This window comes from Crinia signifera, chromosome 6 (genome assembly GCF_055691185.1).
Source record: "Crinia signifera chromosome 6, ASM5569118v1, whole genome shotgun sequence".
NCBI classification, from domain to species: Eukaryota; Metazoa; Chordata; class Amphibia; order Anura; family Myobatrachidae; genus Crinia; species Crinia signifera.
In genome coordinates, this window is record NC_139222.1 from 215,143,362 (window position 1) to 215,171,314 (window position 27,953).

Consider the following 27,953-nt stretch of genomic DNA (forward strand, 5'->3'; position numbering starts at 1 on the left):
TGTATGGCCAGCTTTAGTGATATCAGCCTGAGCTATTCATACTTAACCTGCAGTGCTCCTTTGTTGTCTCTGACACACAATCGATGGTCATCATCAGTCAGATCTAACCGCATCTCCTTGGTTCCAGCCGACTTGTTTCTCCTGCTCCAGTTGTCTCCAGTGTCCTCTGTTTCCAGTCCGGTACGTCTACTTTTGATAAATATTCCACACAGCCTGTAACATTAGTTAGGAACTGATTGACATGTACTTTATTTTCTTAAACTTTATCTCTCTCCAAGGCTTAGTAAAAAGACCCCTGTGTTTGTATTATGAAAGGAGCTGATTTGGTATTTTATCTCCACCTTATCTCTTTGATACATCTCCCCTCGGTAAAATCCTTTTTAGTCGCCTTGCTACCTAATTTATCATTATGGACCATTAATGCCAGTACGTTCATGATGGCTGTGACTGAGACCTGCGCTCTATCTCACATCGGGGCCCAGATAGGGACACATATCCATGGGACGTCAGAGCTTGGACAGCAGGTGGCCGAATTTTCTTCTTTTGTACCAACGGGTATTAGCTAAAATGTATGACCTGAAGAAAAGCTCTTTCCTAATAATTATCGACTGTTTGGCCTTCATCAATTCTACAAGATTCCCGCTTTTTGGAGCTGATTCAGACCTGATTGCTGGGCTGCGAGCCATGTCTGTGATTGCAAGACAGCTTGTGCATGTGCACTGCGTACTGGGTGCATGCGTGGCCGTTTGATAATCGCTCGGCCTGACATCGATTGTATGTGAATCATGCCCTTTGTACTTTTACAGTATCTGACTAACCTGTTGTTTGATCAGTGGCGTAACAATAGCTCTGCAGACCCCGTGGTTGCTTGGTGGTGCAAGGTAACTTTGGGCGCTAAAGGGTCTGCGGAAGCTATTGTTAATGGGGCCGTCGCCGCATCTCTGCCGAGTCCCGGTGCTTCTGCTGCTCCTCCTGTAATCTGTAAAATGGCCGCCCCTTCTAAGCAGACAGTTATTAAGGATGCTAGAGGAGACGGAGACCTCCTCTTGCATCCTAAAGAATGGTCTGCTGTAAGGTGGCGTACATTTTGTGTGGGACATTCTGACAAGAGGAGCAGGAGCCCTGGGACTGACAGCAGGTCCAGGTAGCCGGGATCGTCAGCGCGGTGGAAGAAGAGGCAGCAGTGAGGGGGTGAGTAGGTTGAAGGTGGGGAGTGGGGGAGTGGGAGGAGGAAGGGCGGGAGGGGGGTGTGGAGGTGGGGACGCAGAATTTTTAGTGGCGGGGCGGCGCCCCAATTCTAGTTACGCCATTGTGTTGGATGTTTTGATGGTGCTGAAGCACCTAGAAAGAGAACGGGTGGGTACTCCTTATACACCTAACAGTATGAAACCACGGATGTTAATAGAGCTAGAATAAACCTACCACCATCTACTTGTAACAGGTGCCGGCTGCATTGCTTTATCTGACCTGGTTACGTTTCTTTAAAAGGATGTTACCCCGGCATTTGATGGCAAAGCAAATCTCCAAGAAGAACCATAGAGGGTGGCTAATTTACCATAAAGAAGAACCCCTTCTCTCTCTTTATAAATGTACCTGAGATTTCTCCTACCACTTTTCCTGCTCTTTTGATCATATTTATTTAGATCTCCTGACTGCACTCATTGTGGATTCCTATGTTACACTGTTGTCTTGTTATACCCCACACTGATGTTCTAGGCTTTACATAAATATCTTTTTGTATTTTTATAGTTTGCCTTAAATTGATGACACAGTTATAGTTTAATTGTCCTGCCATTATTAGTGATGACTAGAGACAGGATTATATGCAACAAAAAAAGCTTGAAATATGCATGCAAATATGCATGAAACATACTTAAAACATGCATGAAAAGTGTTAAAATATGCTACATTAAATAATAAAAAACAGTCATTTTGAACTTATTTGTTTAAAAATCAGCATACAATTAGTTGCAAATAAACCTCAAAAATAGGCCCACAGCATCTGCAGATGTCAGTATGCTGGCTGCTACAGCATACTGAAGCATCCAAAGCTCTTCTTGCATCAACTGCACAGACCCTCATCTCCAGCACAGATGGATCAAATGTCAGCATAGCGTGTGAGGGCGGCGCGGTGGAAGGCTTCCTCCCTGCACCGCATACTCACTGTGACAGCATTTCTTCTGCGTCGTGTGATGTCACAACCCTTCTGCCCTCCTCCTCTGCTGCAGAAGTCTGTCTTTTGGTGTAAAGTCACAGGCCAGGGGCAGGCAAAGCTTCGTGAGCTTCGTAATGGCATCCGCCCTGACTGACTTTTATCAACATGGATTGGCAGCCTAGAGCAGTGTCAGACATAGCGTACATCCAAGGTTCCCTACTCTGCGCACATATTGCCCCAGGCTGCACACTCTACCACTACCTGGCTAGCAGCAACAGGGCAAAGCAGTGCTGTGACTCACGGGTGGGAAGAGGGCGGGGCCTAAAATATGCACCATCACTAGATTTTAGGTAAAATATGCAATAACCAGTGAGAATGGGCAAAATATGCAAATGCATATGCAAATATGCAAAGGCATATAATCCTGTCTCTAGTGATAAACAACCAGCCAATCAACTCCTACCTGTCATGTCACAAACTGTATTTGAAAAATGTCAGGCAGGAGCTGATTGGTTGTTTATCACTCTCCATTTTATCACTTTTTGAAGCTTAGTGCTTATGGCCTCATTCTTCATTCATAAAATTTAGCAGAGATCATAGATATTTCCTGGTTACAGTTCCCCCCTGTATAATTTCCACAGTCCAGACACGGCAAACAGCATCCGTTCACAGCATCCGTTCACAGCATCCGTTCACCCGCCTCCTCTGCTGCTGTGTTCTCTCTGACTCCAGAAGGCAAGGGAGGCAGTAACTCTGAACAGGTTGGTGGGATTGTTGGCAGTGGTGATGACTGTAGGTGTATGAGTGTAGAACAATGCTCCAGCTTTCTGACTGCTGCTACTTCCCAAGGGTTGGGATCATTTGGTCTACAGCAAGTTGGTCGACAAGCATCTGGTTGTCATCGTTAGGTCGACATGGGGAAAGGTTGCCAGGTCAATAGGTCGACACAAGCAATAAGTCGACAGTCAAAAGGTCGACATGGGGATTTTCACAGTTTTTTTTACCCGAATGTCGACACAGTCCACATGTACACAGTTTCCAGTGCACCGCATTCACTTGCGATGCTTTGGGCACGGTGCCTCGCTGTGCTCGACACACTATTTTGTTCTCCCACCACCCTATAGTGGACGGTAGGGCATGAAATGTCGGCTCAAAAAACAGTGAAAAACCCCATGTCAACCTTTTGACTGTCGACCTAGACCCTGTCGACCTAATGCTTGTGTTGACCTAATGTCCTGTCGACCTAAACCCATGTCGACCTAGACTCATGTCAACCTTGAACCATGTTGACCTATCCCCATGTTGACCTATCCCCATGTCGACCTAACGGTGTCGACCCAATGCTTGTCGACTAACTTGCTGTAGACCGAGTGATGGTATTCCCTTCCCAACAGAGCAGTCTTTTCCATTTGGCTCAATGGGCAGTTGCCCAAGGGTCCATTGTTAGTAAGGTGCACTCAGCACCTGTCTCCTATGGCCAGTAGCAGCATCAGCCTCCACAACTGTGTCCCCTTGCACTCCCCATCCCTGCATGTGGGCATCCCCCTTGTCCTGTGAGTAACAACGTGCCCAGTGGGTAATGCAGCACCGCTGCTGTGTGTGCACAATACTAAGCGTTGCTGCTGCTGGGATGTGCCAGGCTGCTGGTGACTGAGCGCTCCCCACGGCTGCCATCTCCTTCTCCACGGCAGGTTGTGCTACTGCTTCGGGACCATTCAGGGTTGCATCTTCCTGTCCATCCCCGCTCTGCCGCTCTGTAAGTACCTCTGTCCTGGCGCTGCGCTGCTTCTGCTCCTCCCGCTGTCCCAGACTCCTGGCACTGTGCTGCTTCCAGCTAATGCTGGGTACACACCAGGACGACTAGGGCCCGATTCTGTCAATTTAGATCCAATTCCGACCGGTTGTATGCAGATTGTATGTACTATCGTGTGTTTTTGACATTTATTTGATCTGATTCCGATCCAATGCGCGTACACGCCACTCGTTTGGTCGCATCTTTGGTCCTACGTGCTGCAGGTAGGATCCGTCAATCCCAGGCCGACCGACCGTCAATCGTATGCAGATCGTGAGTGTTTTTTGCCGCCTCCGTCGTCCGTCCGTCCGTCCGTCGGTGCGTCCGTCGTTTGATCCAGCCTATTTGAGTGGCATTTCCTAAACACTCCCCAGGCGCCATGTTTTTCCACATAGCAAACAGTGCTGGCGCAGCAGTTGGACTCTCCTTCTTGTCTCATCTCCCAGAACAACAACCTGGTATGTTTGCACTCCCAATGCTCTCCTATGCATGCCCACTGTTGCCACCAATGTATATAGTGTGTATAGAGCACTGGTTTGTCAACCGTGCACCCGACCATGTCACTGTTTGCTCGGGTGGGCCCCATGTGTGTATATATACATATAACCATTGTCCACCATTGCAGTATTCCATGCACTCCTCTCTGCTAGGCCCCATTCACCTGTGTGTGTGTTTGTTTGTTTATATATACATATAACCATTGTCCACCATTGCAGTATTCCATGCACTCCTCTCTGCTAGGCCCCATTCACCTGTGTGTGTGTGTGTGTGTGTGTGTGTGTGTGTTTGTGTATATATAGATATATACATATAACCATTGTCCACCATTGCAGTTTTCCATGCACTCCTCTCTGCTAGGCCCCATTCACCTGTGTGTGTGAATAGCAATCTGCACAATAAAATGTATAGTGGTTTTCATAAAAGTTTATTAACATTTTAAATACTTAAAACATAAGAACTAGGTAAACTGGTAACTATAACTATAAAAATTTAAATATGAAACAAAACATGGATATAACTATAACAACTAAAATGGTTTTATCTTTTTACAGTCCCAATGTCCAACGCAAAGGAACAAGAGTTTTTAGAAGGGTTTATTGAGAAATATCGTTCCCATGAATGCCTGTGGCGAACAAAATCAAAAGAGTTTTCGAACAAAATGAAAAGAAACCAAGCCTTGGAGGACTTGGCTCGCTACAGTCTCCCATTTCACCCAGAGGCCAATGTTGAATGGGTGCGGAAACGCATCCAGAATCTGCGCACGGTGTTCTTAAAGGAACACAAGAAGGTGGAGGCTGCAAAGAAGTCTGGTGCTGGAGTCGACGAGATGTATCAAACATCTCTCTGGTACTATGATAGGTTGACGTTCACCCTCAGCCAGGAGTCGATGAGGACAGGAGTAGTCCTGATGGTCGAACAGGAAAACCAAGAAGTCACGGCGCAGGAGGAGGAGAATTCGCAGTCTGCATCGGTGAGTCTATTTTTTTGGCTATCTAATTGATTCCTCCTGCCAATCCACAGCCCCCTCCCCATTAAAGTAGGCCATGTACTCTTCCCTCACCTGTTTGGCTCGTGCACTCCCTGTGTAGTGTTGTGTTGGGGTTTGCAAGGAGAATATCTGCACTACCTCCTCTGGCAGATCTTGGTCTTCTTGGAGTGCTGTGCCTGTAGCCCTTTGCTGTGTGGCTTTTCTGCGGAGCAAATTGTGCAGGACACAGCACGCCGTGACAACCCAGTCAATTTTGTCCACCCTCAGGTTAATGGCAGTGTGGAAAATGCGAAACCGGCTAGCCAGGATGCCAAAAGCATTTTCCACAACACGCCGTGCCCTGGATAGCCTGTAGTTAAAGATCCTTTTGTCATGAGTCAGACCCCTTTGCGCATATGGCTTCATGACATGCTTGTGCAGGCCAAAAGCCTCGTCTGCCACAAACACAAAGTTAAGCCCCTGTTTAGTTTCCTGGACAGATGGCAAGTGAAGGGTGTTCGCTATGAGTCTTTCGTAGAACTTTGTGTCCTTGAAAGTGCCACCATCCGATGCACGGCCATTCCTTCCTACATCCAGGAAGATAAACTCATAGTTCGCATTCACCACAGCCATTAGTACAATGCTAAAATAGCCCTTGTAATTAAAGTAGTATGAACCACTATTGATAGGCTGGGCTATGCGGACATGTTTGCCATCAATGGCTCCACCGCAATTTGGAAAGTTCCATCGCTGTTCAAACTCCTCTGCGATGACTTTCCATTCATTCACGCTGGTAGGGAACTGAAATTAGAAGTAAATAGAATTGATTAGTAAACATGTTCAATTTTTTTACAGCTTGGTGACTACCCACCTGCAACCCCAGACCTATCTGTCCTATCTGATAATGCATGCACATCGAGCGAAGCTCCTACTCCGGCACGCACTCCGCCACCCACCCTGGAACCCACTCCACCACTCCCCCGTGCCAAAAAAATGCGTGGCAAAGGAAAAAAAGGAGAAGCAGCAGCACATGAAGAATTTATGATGCGGGCACAGCGAGTCCCGCAAAGAAACCCGGACAAACATGACAACTACTTCACTTATGTGGCAGTGTGTGTTTGCAACATGGCTCCGGACCAGCAACTTTCTTTTGAAAAGTTATGCATGGAGTTGGTGTATAATGGCAGTTTAGGGTATCTCAACAGTGGCACTAAAATAGTTGGCAAGGGTAGTGCACCAGACACACCACTGTCATTAGAATCACCAGTGCCTACTCCGCCTGCCACCGTACCAGGCCAGTCGAGCACAATTCCAACACATACCCAGTCAACACCTACACAGCCTTCTCAACCCCCCCAGTACCGTCAATTTTACAGTTCTTTACTGATAGAAGATCCAGAGTCTCCTGTTTTTGAGGATCTGTCTTAAAAAATAGGCTATTTTATCATTTACCATCGACATGGTTTCAGCTGCAGGTATGTGATGGCCACTGCTCACATGGCGTATGGCGCACATCAATGGGACCGGGACCATTGCATCTGCGCCATGCGCCATGTGGGCCGCAGCCTTTACATATCTGCAGCAGACATCCTCTGCCACACAGTACCTTATCCCTACTGTTGTAAGGGCCTGTTTCAGAAGTTACCAGAGTGTCTTTTTTTTTCTTTTTATATGCTGCTACCTGTACCTGCATTACCAGAGGGAGAACAGGATTCTCCTCAATCTGGAGAGCAAACTCCATTTATTGCCCTTTTGTCTTTGCCAATAGTATGGGGTACTGTGCGGCAGACATGGTCTCAGCTGCAGGTATGTGATGGCCACTGCTCACATGTCGTATGGCGCACATCAATGGGGCCGGGGCCATTGCATCTGCGCCATGCGCCATGTGGGCCGCAGCCTTTACATATCTGCAGCAGACATCCTCTGCCACACAGTACCTTATCCCTACTGTTGTAAGGGCCTGTTTCAGAAGTTACCAGAGTGTTTTTTTCTTGGTTTTCTACGTATATGCTGCTACCTGTACCTGCATTACCAGAGGGAGAACAGGATTCTCCTCAATCTGGAGAGCAAACTCCATTTATTGCCCTTTTTTCTTTGCCAATAGTATGGGGTACTGTGCGGCAGACATGGTCTCAGCTGCAGGTATGTGATGGCCACTGCTCACATGTCGTATGGCGCACATCAATGGGGCCGGGACCATTGCATCTGCGCCATGCGCCATGTGGGCCGCAGCCTTTACATATCTGCAGCAGACATCCTCTGCCACACAGTACCTTATCCCTACTGTTGTAAGGGCCTGTTTCAGAAGTTACCAGAGTGTCTTTTTTTTTCTTTTTATATGCTGCTACCTGTACCTGCATTACCAGAGGGAGAACAGGATTCTCCTCAATCTGGAGAGCAAACTCCATTTATTGCCCTTTTTTCTTTGCCAATAGTATGGGGTACTGTGCGTCAGACATGGTCTCAGCTGCAGGTATGTGATGGCCACTGCTCACATGTCGTATGGCGCACATCAATGGGGCCGGGACCATTGCATCTGCGCCATGCACCATGTGGGCCGCAGCCTTTACATATCTGCGGCAGACATCCTCTGCCACACAGTAGCCCATACTTATTGGGAAAGTTTAAACTGGGTCATACATACTTAAATGTTTATATATAGTGTGTGTTTTTGTACGATATCTTTTATATATGGTATTATAATATATTTGTGTTGACACAATAAATCTATTTACTATTTTACATGTTTTACCTATGAAAGGCCTATTTCTGTTTCTGTCCTAGGCCTAAATTATAAATAAAAATATTTTGTTTGCACAATAAAATGTACGGTGTATATTTCATCCTTAGCTTGCAATACTGGTACTGCAGCACCTTCACAATGGCTTTGCAGGTCTCCGGGATGATGAGGCCCAAAGCTTGCGGGGAGATGAGGGATCCAAACTTTAGGTCAGCAAGAGACCGTCCTGTCGCCAGAAACCTCAGGGTCACCACCAGCCGTTCCTCAGCAGGGATAGCCATGCGATACTTGGTATCCTGCTTCTCGATGTGGGGAGTCACCAGACGCAGCAATTCCTGGAATGTGGCATCATCCATCCTCAAGAAGTTACGAAAATCGTCTGGGTTATTTTCCCTGATGTCCCTGAGCAGTGGCATGTGCGAACGAGTCTGACGCTGAAGTAGCCACTGCTTTGTCCAGCATGATCTTTCTCTCCTGCGCTGGGCTCTCTGACGTCTGAGCTTCAACACTGCATAATAGAGCAGGTACTGTTGCTGGTGACTACCCATCACTGCATTCTCCATAGTGCAGGGTTAAAAGACACTTTGTAATGGCAGGCAAAACAAAGTAATGTGTAAATAGCTATGTCCAGCGTTCAGCAGGTATAACCAAGCCTCACTAGTAACAAAGCAGAAATACACTGGTTTAAAATGGCTGCTGCTATTCCTATCCCCCTCTGCTAGTCCAGCCCCTTCATTCAAATTTCAAAGGCCAATCTGACGACGGTCGCATGTGTTCTTGCAAAAAAACAAAAACCAGCGATCCGACCGTCTTAACGACCTTAGCAGGCGCATCGGGATCGGATCTAGATCGTTCCGCAAAAAAACCACAATTTTTGCTAATCGTTTGCTGGGGACTGCCTGGGAGCTCCCGGGAAGTCCAAGGGAAATCTATCCATGGTCGTCTATCGGTCGTATACGACGGTGGTCGTCCTGGTGTGTACCCTACATAAGTTTATCAGGAATTTTGTGCACTTTCCAGACTCTTTAAAGGCATGGTGCATAGGAGGAGGAAACTTTTCTCCTAGTGGACCCTATTATCACAGTTCCCTATATTCTCCGCCTGCCCCCTCCTGCATGTAATGCTGTAGGCTGCCACTATGCAGCTCCACATGTATCTATAATATGTACAGTTTACATACTAATACATAGTGGGGTGGGGGGGAAGTGAATTGTTTTGCCCAGGGGCCTGCGCCGCTGTTATGACGGCCCTGCTCCCAGCATCCTGCAGTTCCTGTGTGTATCACACTTCTGAGAAGCTGGCTCTGTAAAAGGAGCAGATTTTCGTAAGTGATTTTTTTTGTTGTGACAGGTGATGAATTACATATTTTTTTAAAGTCAAATTGCAGATGTTTATTAACCCTTTGAGTGCCAAGTGAATTTGTCAAAATAGGTGTGAAAATGCCAAGCAAACCTTTGTATTCCTCATAATGACCTGTAATGTTCACCTTATATAGGAAACATAATCCTTTTTTGACACAACATTTTGTATGGCTGGATAATTTGAACATCTCTCATAGATGTTGGCACTCAGAGCGTTATTTAACTGGTAGAATGTTTCTTTATAGTTAGAGATGGTAATAATTTAGTGTATGTTTTCCATGCAAACATCTTCACTAGACCTACTAGAATTAGTCATTACTACTGGGTATGCACCACAGTCTCCAATGTGCTCTATTGATACTCCCAGCACCAGTCTTTATTACTGGGTGCTACCCACAGTTTCCAATGTGCTTCATGTCATCAGTCACCTTTGGTGGACACTAACCACAGACTCCAGTCACTTATTGCTGTCTCCTCTGTGCAAACTCCATTGTGTACAATAGTGTTTTTGATTCCTTTGCATTTCTGCATTCCTCACTGTGGTCAGTGCTTCCTGGCTGCACCAGAGTACCTCATATATTGATCTGCAGTGTAAGCTACATACACACAATGTACACATCAGCCTGCACTTTACCTATAGCTTACTTAGCGCACCCTTTTGTAAATGTATGAAGCAGTGAAGTAACATTTATAATTTGCATAATTATAGACAGCGGTGGCCCTTTCCTCTGCGGAGAAGGGGGCTGCCACCTTGCGAGCTTCCTCCTCCGCTGCTGCCGCTGTGCTCATCCCTGCCGTCGTCAAACGCGGTCAAAGGGTCCCAGCCACAGCCGTCGGTCCCACATGCACAGTAGCTTCTTCGGTACTGCACATGCGCCGCCCCCCAGTCTCTATGGGCTGTTTTTGCAGCATCTCCCAGAGGCATATTCCGGTTCCTTGGTCCGGCGCATGCACAGTATCGTCCTTGTACTGCACATGCGCGGAATCCAGTTTTAATGGGCTGCCAATCAGCAGCCCATGTAGAGGCATCCCAAAGGGAGGGAACACCTCCCAATGGGACTGCCTTGGGTGACTGACAGGTCGGACTTCCAATAGGAAGTCACTGTCAGTCACAGTGAAGCCAGTGCAGTCTCAGAGACTGCATATGGGTTCACTTAGGCAGGGAACAGTGGTGGATTTTACCTGGGGGGGGGGGGGGGCCATAGGTAAAAACCGCCACTGCTTATAGAACTATACAGAGCAGCTGAGTGGTTGCCATTCGTAAATTCTCCACTGGCACTTGGATACTTTTCAGTAATTCTCAATAAATACCCGATGTACAGTATACAGGAATAAAACCTAAGATTTACTTATAACAATGTTCAGTACAAACAATAATAAAACATATATTCAGAGTGGGCTAAAAACCAATAAAAAGATTTTTTCACCATGGATAAAGCTGCAAGTTGGCTACTGCTAATGAACATACATGGTCGCGGGCTGAACAGCTGGGCACTACCGCAGAAAGCATGTTGTCCAATATGGGTGAGTAATGGCATCAATGGTATACCCAGTGCAGGCAGTGGGTTCTAAATGTCTGTGCAGTGATTTTACTGCTAATTCACCCCATATTGCTGTATTGTTTGACAGCATATGTCCTTGTTAGTTGGGCATACAGATGTGTCCTCTTATATCTGGGCTTGCAGCAGGGCACTGCATGCAAATTTCCATGTAAGTGTCTGACACTGTGCTCCATTCTGCAGCACCATTCGCACCACACTCTCCTTTTGTTTTCTGTCCCATTTGGAGATGACATATTGCAATGTATTCCTGCATATGTAGAGATTATACAGATGTGTCCTTTTATATATTTGCTTTCACTGTGAAAGGCTGCAGCATGTACATGCCAAAAATGACCCACCGGTGGGCGGGTGCGGAAATTTGGAGCTTACAGCAATGACAAAAGTGGACACATCTAAATTACCAATACAATTATCTTCCCAATGTAAAAAAGTCAAATTGTGTTCACCAATAATCTGTCTCAGCCCCTCCCCTCTCTAGGCTGCTGCTGGCAAAAGAGAACATTGCTAGGTTTGATTGGCTTTCTCACTTTCTCATGGTGCCAATCAGAGCACAGCCATTACCCCTGTGACAGCAACCAGCTATGGAACCACACAGAGACATGTCGCAGTCCCGCACTCAGTCATCTAACTGCATAAGCACTGGCCAAAACAATACGGTACTTGTTTCCTAGCACGGCCACAATCGCGGGCATCGTGTACCTTTAGGTTAAGGTACACAATGCCCGCGATGGACCCGATTTCCTTTGAAATCAGGTCCATTTTGCCGGCAAAGGGAAAATCGCGGGCATCGCGTCGGTCGCGACCATTAACATTGGCCCCGACGCGACCGACGCGATGCCCGCGATTTTGCCATAGGCTTCAATGTTAAAATATTTTTTAACATTGAAATCGGGAGCATCGCGTCGGTCTTGTGCCATTATAATGGCACAAGATGAGATGGACTTGATTAAGTCCATCTCACATAGTAAAAAATGTGAAATGGGCCAATATGACCCATTTCACATTATATATGTCCCCGTCATCACCCCACAATTGACGTGAACCCAAAGCGTGGCGAGCGGCGGCGGTGCGCGTCCTCTGACCTTTTCATTCCCCTACTATCCACGTCAGCGTGGAGTTGAGAATATAAAGTGTGGCGAGTGCAGCGAGCCACCGAGCCCGAAGCGTGGCGAGGGGACGCGTATACCTGTGAAGTTATACCAGTGGCGTAAGTTCGTCCATGTTGCCCGGAGGCAAGAAAAAATTTGGGCCCCCCTATTGATAGATAGCTAGAGAGAGGGAGAATGAGAGTTAAGGGGAGTGAGGGAGAGAAAGAGAATAATGGAGAAAGAGAGAAGGGCAGGGTGTTTTCAGTGGTTTTACGGCATTTTCAAATGTAATAAAATCTGGCTGCCCGTCTTCGCTGGGCAGGGTATCTTCACCTTTGAGTGATAATACCCTATAGAAACCTATGGGCTTCTATCGCCACCCGCCGCAGATGCCGACCCCCATCCCCCCTGGCATACCTTTTTTAGGGTCCAGGAAGCCTAGCAACGCCCCCCAAGGGATGTGACGGAGACCCCACCGCAATGCAAAGCTAGCCGCATATGTTAGTACATATGTGCTAGCATCGCTGCGTTGAGGCGGAGAGAGGCGCCAATGTATTTTAATACATCCCCCCCAAAGAAAGAAATAATGTCAGGGAGAGGGGGGTGTCAGCATAAAGTGAGGAAATTAGAGGTTAGAGCGAGATAGTGTCAGGGAAAGAGAGTGTCAAGTAAAGAAAGAGAGGGGAGAGTGAGAGAGTGTCAAGAGGATGTCAGGGATAGAGAGAGAAGAGGGTGAGTTTATTTAAAGGATAGAAGAGAGGGGGTAAGAGAGAGTTCAGGTACAAAGTGAGAGGGGGTTAGAGGGGAAGTCAGGCAGAGAGAGGGATGGGATGACAGGGGTGTCAGGCATAGAGAGGGGGGTGTCAGGCAGAGAAAGAAAAAAGACAGTGTGGTGGGCACACTGGACCATGCATACAAATCAGGGGCCGCCTGGGTGGGAGGTGATGGGGAGGGATGAGGGGGGGAACAGGTACAGTACCTTCTTCATGTCCTCAGGCTCGCTGACCGGCTGCTGCTTCAAGGGCTTCTCCTGATGGTGCTTGCTGTGCAGGCTTCGATTTGGGCTGTATTCTCGGCCCTCCTCCCCGCAGGCGGTGGCAGATGTACTGCTGGGGGGGGGAGCGGAGGAGGCCGGCGGCAGGCTGCGCAAATTCAATGCCTGCTGGAGGAAGGCGCGGCGGGATGCTTCTCCCTGGAAGCCCTCAACGGCTGCCGGTGACTGGAAGCTGGCTTGAGGGCTGGCTGACACCCAGCCGGTGACGCTTCCCGCGCGGGGCTGTGCTGCCGGGAGCTTGTACAGTGTGTGGCACCTGTAGTGTCCTGCACTGACTGGATGCGAGTCTCCCGGCCGACTCACAGCGCGTACAGCTGCAGCAGCAATCAGCTGACAAGGGGGAGGGGGCGCCGCATGGCACCGATGCCTAAATTCAGGGTACCTTACAAATGAGCGGAACATCAGGGGGCAATGGAGTCATTGCCCCCTTTAAGGCTGGCGCCCGGCGGCAGATGACTCCATTGCCTCCGGGAGTTCCGCCACTGAGTTATACGCGTCCCCTCGCGGGGCTCGCTATGCTCGCCACGCTTCGGGCTCGGTGGCTCGCTGCGCTCGCCACACTTTATATTCTCAACTCCACGCCGACGTGGATAGTAGGGGAATGAAAAGGTCGAAAGACGTGCACCGCCGCCCCTCGCGGGCTCGCTGCGCTCGCTATGCTTCGGGTTGGCGTCAATCGTGGGGTGGGGTTTACGGTGTAAAATTGGGGGTCTAGAGAATATTTTACATTGAATCCAATGTAAAATCGGGTCCCAGGGACCCTATTCACATTTGATTCAATAAAAAAATCGGGTCGGTCGCGTCGGTCGCATCGTATGCGACCAAATCGCATGCGATGCGACCGACGCAATTTTTCCGACACAACCACCCCAATGGAAATCGGTGTGGCCGTGCTAGGAAACAAGTACCAACAATACATATAGAATATACAGTGACCCAAAAATACCCATGAACACTGAATGTCCACAAATGTGTATGCTTACTATTTACGTTGAATTGCATAGACACAATGCAAAAAAAATTAGATGAATATAATCAAAATTCCTACAATTATCTAGAGTATCTGTTTCTTTATTGCCCCAAATTTGTATTATATTATGGTGAAAAAATACACTACTGTTAAAAATTGTTGTTGAATATTTGTCATGTGTGGCAATCAAATGCTCAGAAATTATAAATGTATTGTCTGTAAATAAATTTTAAATTTTGATTATATTGATCAATATAGTTTTAAATATATAAATATATATTCAAACTTTAAAAAGCTTTGCAATTGAGTAACCATTATTTTACTCAAATTAAAGATACACATATGTGCCAATATGTCTGAAGAGGTTAAAGATCTTGAAAAGTTCATTCGTAAACAAAGTATAAATAATAATAATTATCTTTCTCCAATAGGACTCAAGACAATTAACAGATAGAATGAACACAAAACAATACAGGAACAAGGACGTAATAATAATAATAATAATTAGATGGATTACATCAACATTGAAAATTTAAACACCCCAACCAATTATACAATCCATAAACACTGTACTCAACCACCTGGAAGACCCACTATTGCTGGTACAAACAGTAGTACTTTTAAATTATCAGCCATGACAGATTTTTATCTCCAGTCTCTTGTGAATAAAAATGCTTCATATTTAAAAGACACTGGGAGCACAATAAGAAAAATAGAAAAATATTAAATGGAATTCGATTGTATCCTCACAAGTGCCAATGTTAGTTTCCTCTATACAATAATTGAGTGGTCCAAAAAGGTCTATTTTTGATCAAACAGATTCCACTGACCTCAAAGATTTTATTCTAGAAGATATTTATTTTATTTTGAAAAAAAATTATATTTATTTTAATGGTTCCTATTGTATTTCAATTTTAGGTGCAGCTATGGGTACCAGGTTTGCCGCCAGCTACTCCAATTTGTTCATGACTTATTGAGAAAGTCAAATATTAGAACAAACTTGGTTGGATGGTGGTGTTATATCAATGATATAGTTTTTATTTAGAAAGGGAATCTTAAATCATAAGAAGCTTTTTGTCAATTTTTAAACACTAATCTTTTTAACATACATCTAGCTTTTAGCACTAGCACTTTGTGTTTCTATAATTTGTGGATAATATTAATAATGATATAATTTGCACTATGACACATAAAGAGACCTACAGACTCCAATTCTTATATTGACATACCTCCCAACATGATCCTCTCGAGGAGGGACACAAAGCTCTGTTCCTGGACTTCTCTCTTAATTAATGATTGCCATCACCTGTTTTAAGCAGGTTCATTGATGAGAAAGGTGTATCACCACAGGTGATGGTAATCATAAAATAAGAGGAAAGGCCAGGAGCAGAGCATTGTCTCCCTCCTGGAGAGGGTCATGTTGGGAGGTATGTATTGATTTGATTGATTTAGTTTACATCACAGGAGATGGTTGGAGAACATACCACAGGAAAATTTAGAAAAGACTAAAAAGAAACTGTTCTGACAAAAACACTTTTAATAAATGAAATAGTAAATAAATAGTATAATGAATAGAAAATGAAATTTGCAAAAGGTTTGAAACCAACATCTGTCCAAATGAACTGATTTAAGACTACTAATGAAAACGTTAAGAATATCAAAAGGAAAGTTTTACAAGAAGGCAAGGAAAAAAGTAAAAAAACAAACGAAAAAAGTATCAGAGGAGAATTTTCCACAAGGCAACCTAGTCATCTGTCTAGGGCCCAGCAGATCCCAAGGGACCCCATAAAGATATCTTGGCCATCCAAAACATTTCCAGTGGAGCACTGAGCGATTATCGCATGGCATTGAGACATCACATGGACCTGCCTACACTCTCAAAGTCCCTTTAACCCCTTCCTGCCGCAGCCTGTTTTTGCCTTCCTGACAGAGCCCTTTTTTTCAAATCTGACATGTATCACTTAAGTGGGGATAACTTTTTTTTTGCTTTTACTTATCCCAGTGATTTTGAGAATGTTTTCTCGTGACACATTGTACTTCAAATTAGTGGTAAATTTGGGTCGATACAGTCTGTGTTTTTTTGTGAAAAATACCAAAATGTCGTAACAAAATGGAAAATTTAGCAATTTTCAAAATGTTAAATTTTCTGCTTGTGAGACAAATAATCATACCACTCAAAATAGTTAATAACTAAAATAGACCATATGTCTACTTTATGTTTCCATCATTATTTCAACCTCCTTTTAATTTTTTTGGACACTAGGAGGCTTAAAATATGAATAGCAAATTCTCAAATTTTCAAGAAAATTTCAAACACTGATTTTTTTTAGGGACCAGTTCAGTTCTGATGTGACTTTGAGGGACTTGTATGTGAGACACCCCCATAAACTATGCCATTTCAAAAACGGCACCCCTTACAGTATTCAAAACAGCATTTTGGAAGTTTGTTAACCCTTTAGGTGTTTCACAGGAATTAAAACAAAGTGTAGGTGAAATTTCAAAATTTCATTTTTTTTGCAGATTTTCAATTTTTAATACATTTTTCTAAGGAACACAGTAGATTTTACTAGAGAAATGTGATGAAAAATTGATTCCCCCAATTCTTTTGTTTTCATAAATATCCTATATGTGGCCCTAGTGTGCACGTTGATTAAACCACAGGCTTCATAATAGAAGGAGCACCTACTTGATTTTGGAGCCTCCTTTTTATGAGATTATTTTTTAGGCACCATGTAGGTTTCTAGGCACCATAAGATGCTAAAATTTAGGAACCCCCCCACAAGTGATCCCATTTTGCAAACTACACCCCTCAGGGAATTCATCTAGGGGTATAGTGTACATTTCAAACCCCCAGGGGTTTCACCAATTGTGGTACAACTGGGCTGTGAAAATGAAAAATTACATTTTTTACACAAAAATGCAGTTCTGGCTCAAAATTTTTCATTTTCACAAGGAATGAAGGAGACAAAGCACCACAAAATCTGTGCCCCAATTTCTCCCGAGTACGGCAATGCCTCACATGTGACCAAAAAATACCATTTGGGTGCATGGCAGATTCTGGTGGAATGTTGGTGGGTGCTATGTCGCATTAGCAAGACCCCCGAAGCACCAATACAGTGGAACCCCCCCACAAGGGATCCCATTTTGCAAACTACACCCCTCAGGGAATTCATCTAGGGGTATAGTGTACATTTCAAACCCCCAGGGATTTCACCAATTGTGATACAACTGGGCTGTGCAAATGAAAAATTACATTTTTTTACACAAAAATGCAGTTCTGGCTCAAAATTTTTCATTTTCATAAGGTATGAAGGAGAAAAAGCACCCCAAAATCTGTGCCCTAATTTCTTTCGAGTACGGCAATGCCTCACATGTGACCAAAAAATACCATTTGGGTGCATGGCAGGACTCAGAAGGGAAGGAGTGATTTTTGGATTTTGCAGCTCAGATTCTGGTGGAATGTTGGTGGGTGCTATGTCGCATTAGCAAGACCCCCGAAGCACCAATACAGTGGAACCCCCCCACAAGTGACCCCATTTTGCAAACTACACCCCTCAGGGAATTCATCTAGGGGTATAGTGTACATTTCAAACCCCCAGGGGTTTCACCAATTGTGGTACAACTGGGCAGTGAAAATGAAAAATTACATTTTTTACACAAAAATGCAGTTCTGGCTCAAAATTTTTCATTTTCATAAGGTATGAAGGAGAAAAAGCACCCCAAAATCTGTGCCCCATTTTCTCCCGAGTACGGCAATGCCTCACATGTGACCAAAAAATACCATTTGGGTGCATGGCAGGACTCAGAGGGGAAGGAGTGATATTTGGATTTTGCAGCACAGATTCTGGTGGAATGAATGGTGGGTGCTATGTCGCATTAGCAAGACCCCCGAAGCACCAATACAGTGGAACCCCCCCCACAAGTGATCCCATTTTGCAAACTACACCCCTCAGGGAATTCATCTAGGGGTATAGTGTACATTTCAAACCCCCAGGGGTTTCACCAATTGTGGTACAACTGGGCAGTGAAAATGAAAAATTACATTTTTTACACAAAAATGCAGTTCTGGCTCAAAATTTTTCATTTTCACAAGGAATGAAGGAGACAAAGCACCCCAAAATCTGTGCCCCAATTTCTCCCGAGTACGGCAATGCCTCATGTGTGACCAAAAAATGGCAGGACTCAGAAGGGAAGGAGTGATATTTGGATTTTGCAGCACAGATTCTGGTGGAATGTTGGTGGGTGCTATGTCGCATTAGCAAGACCCCCAAAGCACCAATACAGTGGAACCCCCCCACAAGTGACCCCATTTTGCAAACTACACCCCTCAGGGAATTCATCTAGGGGTATAGTGTACATTTCAAACCCCCAGGGGTTTCACCAATTTTGATACAACTGGGCTGTGCAAATGAAAAATTACATTTTTTTACGCAAAAATGCAGTTCTGGCTTCAAATTTTTCATTTTCATAAGGTATGAAGGAGAAAAAGCACCCCAAAATCTGTGCCCCAATTTCTCCCGAGTATGGCAATGCCTCATATGTGACCAAAAAATACCAGTTGGGAGCATGGCAGGACTCAGAAGGGAAGGAGTGATTTTTGGATTTTGCAGCTCAGATTCTGGTGGAATGAATGGTGGGTGCTATGTGGCATTAGCAAGACCCCCGATGCACGGTGAAATGATGAACCTAATAATCCATAGATGTGTGGTATATTTTAAAACACTCCTTTATACATAGGCCGGGTTTGTCGGGGCAAGTTTCACAGTGGAAAATAGTATCCTTTCTTATTCCCTTTTTATTGCAAACTTTGCACCTTTTTTGTGTCCTGCCCTTTTTTGCAGTGGAGGGGATTTCGTTAGGAAAATGCTGACCTGGTACAATACGGGGGCCAGTACTAGAAGTACTGGGGCCCTCTGCCTGCTGGTTCCCAAATATTAGCCCCTTTATGACTTCCTCTTGAAAGTGCATAAATGTCCCCCTCTGGCTGGTAGAACGGAATAGCACGTAAGCGTTATACAGTGCCATCTGGATGATATACACGGCCAGCTTCTTGTACCAGATTTTTGTTTTCCACAGGGGACTGTACGGCTTCAGTACCTGATCTGAAAGATCCACTCCGCCCATGTACTTATTGTAATCTAGGATACAATTAGGTTTTGAGGTGTGGGTACTGGTACCTCGTACAGGGACGGAGGTGGTACTGTCTCCATGAATTGTTGTCAGTATAAGGACATCCCTCTTGTCCTTATATTTGACCAACAACATATTTTCGGTGCATATTCCCCTGCTTTCACCCCTTCTCAGTAATTGGGCAACGTGCGTTTTTGGGAGGCCTCTTTGGTTCTTGCGCACAGTACCGCAAGCTGCTGTACCTCTTGAACCAAGGGCCTTAAACAGGGGGATGCTAGTGTAAAAGTTATCCACATAGAGGTGATAACCTTTATCCAGGAAGGGGTGCACTAAATCCCAGACAATTTTTCCACTAACACCTACGAGGGAGGGGGGGCATTCTGGCGGTTCAATTCTTGAGTCCTTCCCTTCATATACCCTAAACCTGTGGGTGTACCCTGAGGTGCTTTCACACAGCTTATACATTTTTATGCCATACCTTGCCCTCTTATTGGGAAGGTACTGGCGGAATTTAACCCTTCCTTTAAAATGTATAAGGGACTCGTCGATACAAATAAATTTTTCAGGGATGTACATCTCTGCAAATTTGGCACTGAAATGATCAATGACCGGCCTGACTTTGAATAGCCGGTCAAAGGTGGGATCATCTCTGGGTGGGCACTGTGCATTATCGGTGTAATGTAAAAATTTAAGGATTGTCTCAAAACGAGTCCGAGCCATGGCCATACGGTAAAGTGGGGTGCTGTACAGAACATCTGTATTCCAATATTGCCTAATTTCTGGCTTTTTTACTATGCCCATATGTAACACCAGACCCCAAAACGTCATCATCTCTACTGCATCTACAGGGGTCCACCTAGCAAATGATGACGTGGGGTTTTGAGCAATAAACTGCTGGGCATATAAATTACTTTGGTCCACCATTAAATTTATAAAATCATCAGAGAAAAATAATTTGAAAAAGTCAATTTCTCTGAGACCTGTTGAATCAAATTGGATTCCTGGGATGGCCAAAAACTCAGGAACCTGGGGCTCAAAATTGTCTGGTGGTGGGGTCCATACGGGATCAATCATTTTGGGGGGGGGTCTCAGCTGCTCTACGGGGGCGTCTTTGAGGGGGTCCCTCATCACTAGAGGAGGAAGAGGAGCTTAAGACGAATCCTTCAAATTCCCCGCTTGCATCACTGGCTGTGTCAGAGTCAGAGGCAAGCATGGCATATGCCTCCTCCGCTGAATACATTCTTCTGGATGACTGGGATGACATTTGGGATGACATTTGGGATGACATTTGGGATGCCATTTTTATTTTTGTGTTTCTGTAAGTGTAATGTTTCAACACGTGTATAGTGTAGGGGGGGTACAAACTTTATTTCAACACGGGGGTATGTAGTGTGTCGTGTGTATGTAGTGCAGAAAAAAAATACTTTATACAGGAATTTGATCCCAATAAAAAAAAAAAAATTGAAGGGGTTAAAAAATAAAAAATAAAAAAGGTCCTGCGCCAAAAATTGAGCACAGATGTTGGTCAGTAACGTCCGTCACTGAACAGCGCTCAAAGGCAACAGGAATTTGATCCCAAAAAAAAAAAAAAATTATATTTATTTATTTATTTATTAACAGTTTCTTATATAGCGCAGCATATTCCGTTGCGCTTTACAATAGCAGACAGTGAAACAAAACAGGGTATTTACAGACAGTCAAAATGTAGGAGGGCCCTGCTCGCAAGCTTACAATCTATATCAACCCTGTGCCAAAAATGCTGTTCAGTGATGTACGTCACTGATCAGCGCTCAGCGGCCACAGGACACCAACAAAAGCAACGTGGGTGTAAAAACAATTTAAAAAAAAAAAAACTACAGCGCTCTCCAAAAAAGAAACAATTTAAAAAAACTGCAGAAAAAAAATTATATCAACCCTGTGCCAAAAATGCTGTTCAGTGATGTACGTCACTGATCAGCGCTCAGCGGCCACAGGACACCCACAAAAGCAACGTGGGTGTAAAAACAAAACCCCACTGCACTCTCCAAAAAAAACCTGCAGATCAGTGATGCAGTGATGCAACACTGATTAGCAGTGAGGGGCAGCAGGCACACAACTGTGGGTGCAACCTGACAGGGTATATATATAAAAAAAAAAAACCTGGACCCCCAAAAAGTTGCTGATCAGTTAATTTATACTGATCAGCACAAAAGGGGGGGCAGCAGGGGGGCAGCAGTCAGTTGCACAGGCAGCACAAGCTTTGGTGCAACTGACAGGTATATATATAAAAAAAATAACCCCTGCACCCCCAAAAAGTTGCTGATCAGCACAGATATACTGATCAGCACAAAAGGGGGTGCAGCAGACACAAAATATAGCACTCTCTATCCCTCTCTGTCACTATCTCTGACTATCTCTGACTATCTCTCACTATCTGTCACTCTATGACACTGCAGCAGCAGCACACAGGAAGTGACAAGATCCAGTAAGCATCCAGCTGCTGGCAGCACGCTACCAGCGGTGATCAGGTAAGTATCAGGCAAGTATCAGGCAAGGATCAGGTATGTATATCATGACAGATTGGCCGGTGACCGCTCTGCACGCAATTCCAGACCGGAATGGCGTCTGCAGCGCAGTCACCGTTAGTTTAAATAACGCGCTATGGCTGTGATTGGTCCGTCGGTCCGACGGACCAATCACAGCCTTGGGGGCAGGTGGGGTGAGGTGTGGTCATCACCGGTGACCCCCTCACGCCCCCTCCCACCCGGCGGTGATTGACACCTGTGTTACCGAGCGTCATATTCGCCGGTAACACAGGAAAACGCTGCGATTGGCTGTTCACATTGAACAGCCAATCACAGCGATCGCCGACGGGGGGGAGGCATCGTCGCCCCCCCTGGACATGCTGGGACATGTCTGCTGTCAGGGACAGCAGACATGTTTAAACTGTCCCCGCGTCTATAGACGCGGGGACAGTTTAAAGTCATGACGTATATATACGTCATGTGTCGGGAAGTACATCCCGGCCATGACGTATATATACGTCAAATGTCGGGAAGGGGTTAATAATAAAAATGTTTGGCCACACAAAATGCTCTCATCCACTGTATGTGGGCAGTCACTTTAATTTAAATGTGACACAGATATAAAGTCTACTTCAAAAAGACCTAGGATGAAATTTAATAGGAGGAGAGATTTAGAAAGTGAGAGATTTGGTAAGAAATCTCCAGTTGTTTTAAAGCGGCAATCATTGACAATTTCAAATCATACTGGTTTTGCAGTGTAAATGATTGCCACTTTTAAAAAAACAAGAGATTTCTTATGAAATCTCTGACTTTCTGAATCTCTTATCCTATTAATTTTTACCCCTAGAGCCTGATTCAAATTTTTACTCAGATGTTCAAACAGCTGAGCATTTATCGGTAGACTGTGAGTGCATTAACCCCTTCAGTGGTGGCTTTTTTTTTGGGAGCGCTCCCCACTGGGCGAGTTTTTTATGGGGAGCACTCCCTTAAAAAAAAAAACACCACTACCTCCCCAGGTACGGGCAGTGCCACTGCACTGTCAATCAGCGGCTACCCGGACCTGCGTCTCCTGAGCTGCATCACTGTCCCCGGCAGCCGGCTTGTCATAAGCCGGCGCCGGGGACTTCAATAAGAAACCCGGAGGGGAGGGGGGGGGGGGGAAGAGGAGGTGGCGCCGCAGAGGGGAGGGAGCCCGGCTCCAAACAGTGGCAATCCCAAGAATTTTCCGGGCTTGACAGACTGGGCATTGAGGCACAGCGCGGAAAATTCTCGGGATTGCAACTGTTAAAGTATTCTAGTGATCCACCTGCAATCAGCAACAAAAGTATATTCCTAAGGATAGGAGGGAGGAGGGCCCCCAAAGCAGTATCTTGCCTAGGGCCCCATGAGGTCAAAATCCACCTCTGCTAAGTATAAGTTTGCATTTATCACTAAGGATGATGCTCATAGGTAAAACCCATTATAAAAAATTAAAACTTGAACATCCTTAGAGATAACCTAATTTTTTAGAAAACTTTACTAAACAAACATACCTTTATTTACAAAAGGGCAGATTCATTTAAAACATAAGTTGGTGAAAAGTTCACTGGGGATACTATTGAGGACATCACTCAACTGTACCATCACCAGCACCAAAGGCTTTTATCAATGTAGTGATTGTATTATGTGCAAAAGCATGACATCAAAGAAAAATATCAATAAAGAGTGATTTTGAAATCCAGTTCATGGCCACTCAAGAAATGTCATCTATCTGATGAATGTGAATGAAATCTCACTTTTATGGGAAAAACATCTAGAAACTTAAAAGTCCAAATGGCCGAAATATATTTACAATATTATAAATGGACCATGCACTCAGAACCCCCCCCCCCCCCCCCCCCCCCCAAATAAATTGTTATACAAGGAAAATGGAAAAAATAAGAACATGGAAAAACATATTGCACGGTATGGAATTAAATGGACAATTAAACACTTTAATACCCCTTTGGTCTAAATTGTGACTTCACACTATAATAGTTTCTAGATTGATTGTTTATTAATTATTTGCAATGATATGTTCTTTAGCTTTTATTTCACATATCCATGGTATCCACCATAAACTAAGACTCAATAAGAAACTTTGTTAAACAAGAGTGGTGATTTCTCCATTTCTGGTTTGATAGGGACGGGATGCAATACAAAGTATAGTATAGTTATATTTCAAATGGAGGCAATTATCCACTTCAGGAAAAGTTTCTGTTTTAAGTCATTCAAGATAAGAAATCACATGTATATAAGTATTCACAGCCTTTGCCAGGAAGCTCAAAATTGAGCTCAGGTGCATCCGGTTTCCACTGACCATCCTTGAGATGTTCCTACAGCTTAATTGGAGTCCACCTGTGGTAAATTCAGTTGATTGGACATGATCTGAAAAGAAACACACCTGTCTATATAAGGTCCAACACTGCAGTGCATGTCAGAGCACAAACCAAGCATGAAGTCAAAGGAATCATCTGTAGACCTCCGAGACCGGATTGTTTTGAGGCACAAATCTGGGAAAGGGTACAGAAATATCGGCCTAATTCAATAGTGATTGGAATGGGGGAAATTCGGCCCCGTTCCAATGGTTTGGGAGTCTGCACATGGGCACGCGTGTATTATGGAGTGAATAAGGGGGCAGACATCAGGCCGGTCCAGGGAACGCCCAGCATTTTATGGGTGTCCCCATGAAAACTCTGGGTATCTCCCTGGGAATGAGGGGGGCTGATGCAGACACCGAAGGAAATAAGATTCAGTTCTGACTGACATTTAAGGGGAGAGAAATCATTCAATGGTCGGTGACCATCAAATGATTTCTCTGTCCTTCGGCCGCATGTGAGGGGATGTGTTTGTGTAAATCCCCTTGCATGGTACCAAGGTGATTTGGCAGCAGGGGGGCAGATGATTGGCAGGGCTGCTGGTGGCATTTTGGAGCTCGCTAAGCAGAGAATGACCATGGCTCAGTGAACCTTGCTGAATTAGGTCCTATGACTGCTGCTTTAAAGGTCTCAATGAGCAAATGGAAGATGTTTAGAACAACCAGGAACGATCCTTCCAGATGGACAACCATCTTTTCAGCAATCCACAAATCAGGCCTGTATGTTAGAGTGGCCAGACAGAAGCCATTCCTTAGTAAATAGCACATGGCAGCCCGCCGGGAGTTTGACAAAATGCACCTGAAAGACTTTCATCCCATGAGAAAAAAAATTCTCTGATCTGATGAAACAAAGAATGGACTCTGTGACGTGAATGCCGGGCATCATGTTTAAAGGCCACCAGACACTGCTCATCACCAGGCCAATACCAACCCTAGAGTGAACGAGGAGGTCCATATTCACAGTGCAGTGGTTCCCAAACTGTGTGCTTTGGCCCACTGGGGTGCCTTGGGACACTTGGAAGGGTGCCTCGGGTTGACGGTCCAGAAGTGATTTAAATTTAAACTAGTCAGTATAATAGGCAAAACTAGTGATTTGCTTCTGGACAAACATAAGCAAATACTGTCTCTCACCACATAACTAGTCCTAAGAATGACACAATTTACTTAATTTAATGTTTTTCTAAATTTCTCAATAAGAAACTTTTGGCCTTGGTGTGCTGTGAAAACAATTCTGATACTCCAGCTGGAAGCAGGCAGAGCATCAGATGTGGGAAGCACAGCACAGGACAATAAAGGTGGGACCCCGGCGAGCGCGCCTTTACCTTGCTGCCTGCTGCAGTGAGGAGGTGCCGGCAGTCACAGTGAGATGTGTTTGGCGTCCTACCCCTGCTGCTGCAATTGTATATCACCCTGCTCCACAATCACAGTGACTGCAGTGTGTGGGGAGGGGGGCAGCAAGGGGGAAGTTTGCTCCCATAACATGCAGCAGCGGGAGCCCAAGCATCTCTTGTCCTTGCAGTGCCTGCTTTGCCTCTCCTTCCTCTGGCTCACACAAGGGGCTGGGAAACATACAGAGAAGGGAGGGGGCAGAGTGGGGGACATACAGTGAATGGAGGCAGTGATGGCCATTCAGAGAAGGGGGAGCAGGGGCAGGCTGGGGGACATACAGTGAATGGGGGTAGAGTGGGGTACATAGTGAATGGGGGGTCATACAGTGAATGGGAGTCCTACAGTGAAGGAGGTTTAGGCTTGGGGACATACAATGAATGGAGGCATTGATGGACATTTAAGAGAAGGGGAGCAGGCTGTGGAACAGAGTGAATGGGTGCAGAGTGGGGAACATACAGTGAATGGGGGACATACAGTGAAGGAGGGGCAGGCTGGGGGACATACAGTGAATGGGGGCAGGCTGGGGGAAATACAGTGAAGGGGCAGTTTGGGGGATATAGAGTGAATGGGAGCCGAGTGAGGGACCATTCTGATGTGGTTAATGATTCAACGAATGTCAGGCTGAATGGTCGGCCCCCCACATTTTCACCTCACCAAATCTGGCCCTCGTCGCAAAACGTTTGGACACCCCTGCTCTAGGGTGCTGAAATTCAAAAAAGTTTGGGAACCACTGCCCTAGTGTGTATTGGCTGCCTGTATTCCTTCATTTTTGCATCATGACATGTCACCTATTCACTAAAGTTTTAACCAGACCTGCACAGTGAATCAAAACAAATCCATGACCTGACAGACAGTTGGGCAGCATCAGCAAAACCCAAGGGGGGAATTAAACTTGAAAGGAGGCATTGATTTGGACAGGTGAGGTGTCTTAGACGGACTGTAGCTATGAGACTGCCACTCCTCCAGGTGCATTAGGCACAAACAAGCATCACTGTACTGGATATACTGGTGACATGTAACGTAAGTTTGAGTATGACGCGTAAGTCTTTATAAAACCACTTAAAATATAGTAATTCATTGCTGGATATTTGTCAAGTAGTGTCAGATCTCAGAACAAAAACAATGTCAGCCTTACGTAATTCACTGCATGTCAGTTACATTGGTTACCTTGGCACTCTCTAATGCCTACAGGTGTTACAGGTGCTAACATTCATTTCATTCATGCAGCCTGGGATGGGCTGATTGACTCATTGGGATTGGTCTCAGGTGTATTTATAAGACTGTCAGCATTAATTGGTTGCTGGTGATATCCTTTTTTTCCCCTTCAGTTCGTATTTTATTGTACAACACAAAAATAATACAATAAAATACAATGGTAAATCGTAAATTTTTGTACATGAATAACACATTACAAAATTAAGCTCTTAATCAGAAGACGGTCTAAAGGAGAATAAACATCAGATGAAATTGTCAACGATATGCATACCTCCCAACATGACCCTCTCCATGAGGGACACATTGCTCTGCTCCTGGACTTTCCTCTTAATCTATGATTACCCTCATCTGTGTTGAAACAGGTAAATTGCTAAGAAAGGTGCTTCAACACATGTGATGGTAATTATAAATTAAGAGGAAAGTGTCCCTCCTGGAGAGGGTCATGTTGGGAGGTATGCGATCTGCACAATATCGTGTATATTGTCTAGCATGCACAAAGTATTTGCTGTTCATATCTGTTGTCTGTACATGTAGCTCTATCCTGACTATATCGCAAAGGACAGGTTTACTATACCTCCCAACATGACCCTCTCCAGGATTGACACAATGCTCTGTTTCTGGCCTTTCCTCTTAATTTATGATTACCATCACCTGTGCTGGAACACCTTTCTTATCAATTAACCTGTTTAAAACAAATGATGGCAATTATAAGTTAAGATGGAAATCCAGAAACAGAGCATTCTGTCCCTCCTGGAGAGGGTCATGTTGGGAACATACTTGCTCATCTGACCTCTCCTTCAAGGAGAAAATGCTCTGCTCCTGGACTTCCCTGGTAATGTATGATTGCCATCACCTGTGCTGAAACACCTTTCTTATCAATTGCCTAGCTCACAGGTGATGGCAATCATACATTACCCTCCTTCCACTCCCTCATGGAGAGGGTAAGGTAGGCAAGTATGGTTAGGATGTATGGTCTACTGGCTGCTAAAGATATCTTTGAAGATAGCTTTTGTTTAATCTTTCAGTTTTCACAAAACATAAGGCGCATACACATTACCTGGTTTTTTGAAGCTACTGCTCAGAAGGGCCCTGCTGAGAAATATCTTTTTAACTATTTGAGTGCCAACATC

The 27,953-nt window shown here is 44.9% G+C and overlaps 1 protein-coding gene across 1 annotated transcript in view; it reads left to right on the forward strand.

Moving 5' to 3' along the window:
* The first annotated feature begins 4,793 nt into the window (after window positions 1-4,793).
* LOC146009695 (uncharacterized) overlaps window positions 4,794-27,953 on the forward strand; it is a 64,620-nt gene continuing 41,460 nt past the window's right edge. The window contains exons 1-2 of the mRNA XM_083150152.1: window positions 4,794-5,418; window positions 6,271-6,525. Coding sequence (XP_083006278.1) covers window positions 5,005-5,418; window positions 6,271-6,525 — 669 coding nt within the window. The 5' untranslated portion in view covers window positions 4,794-5,004. The remainder of the gene's footprint in view (window positions 5,419-6,270; window positions 6,526-27,953) is intronic.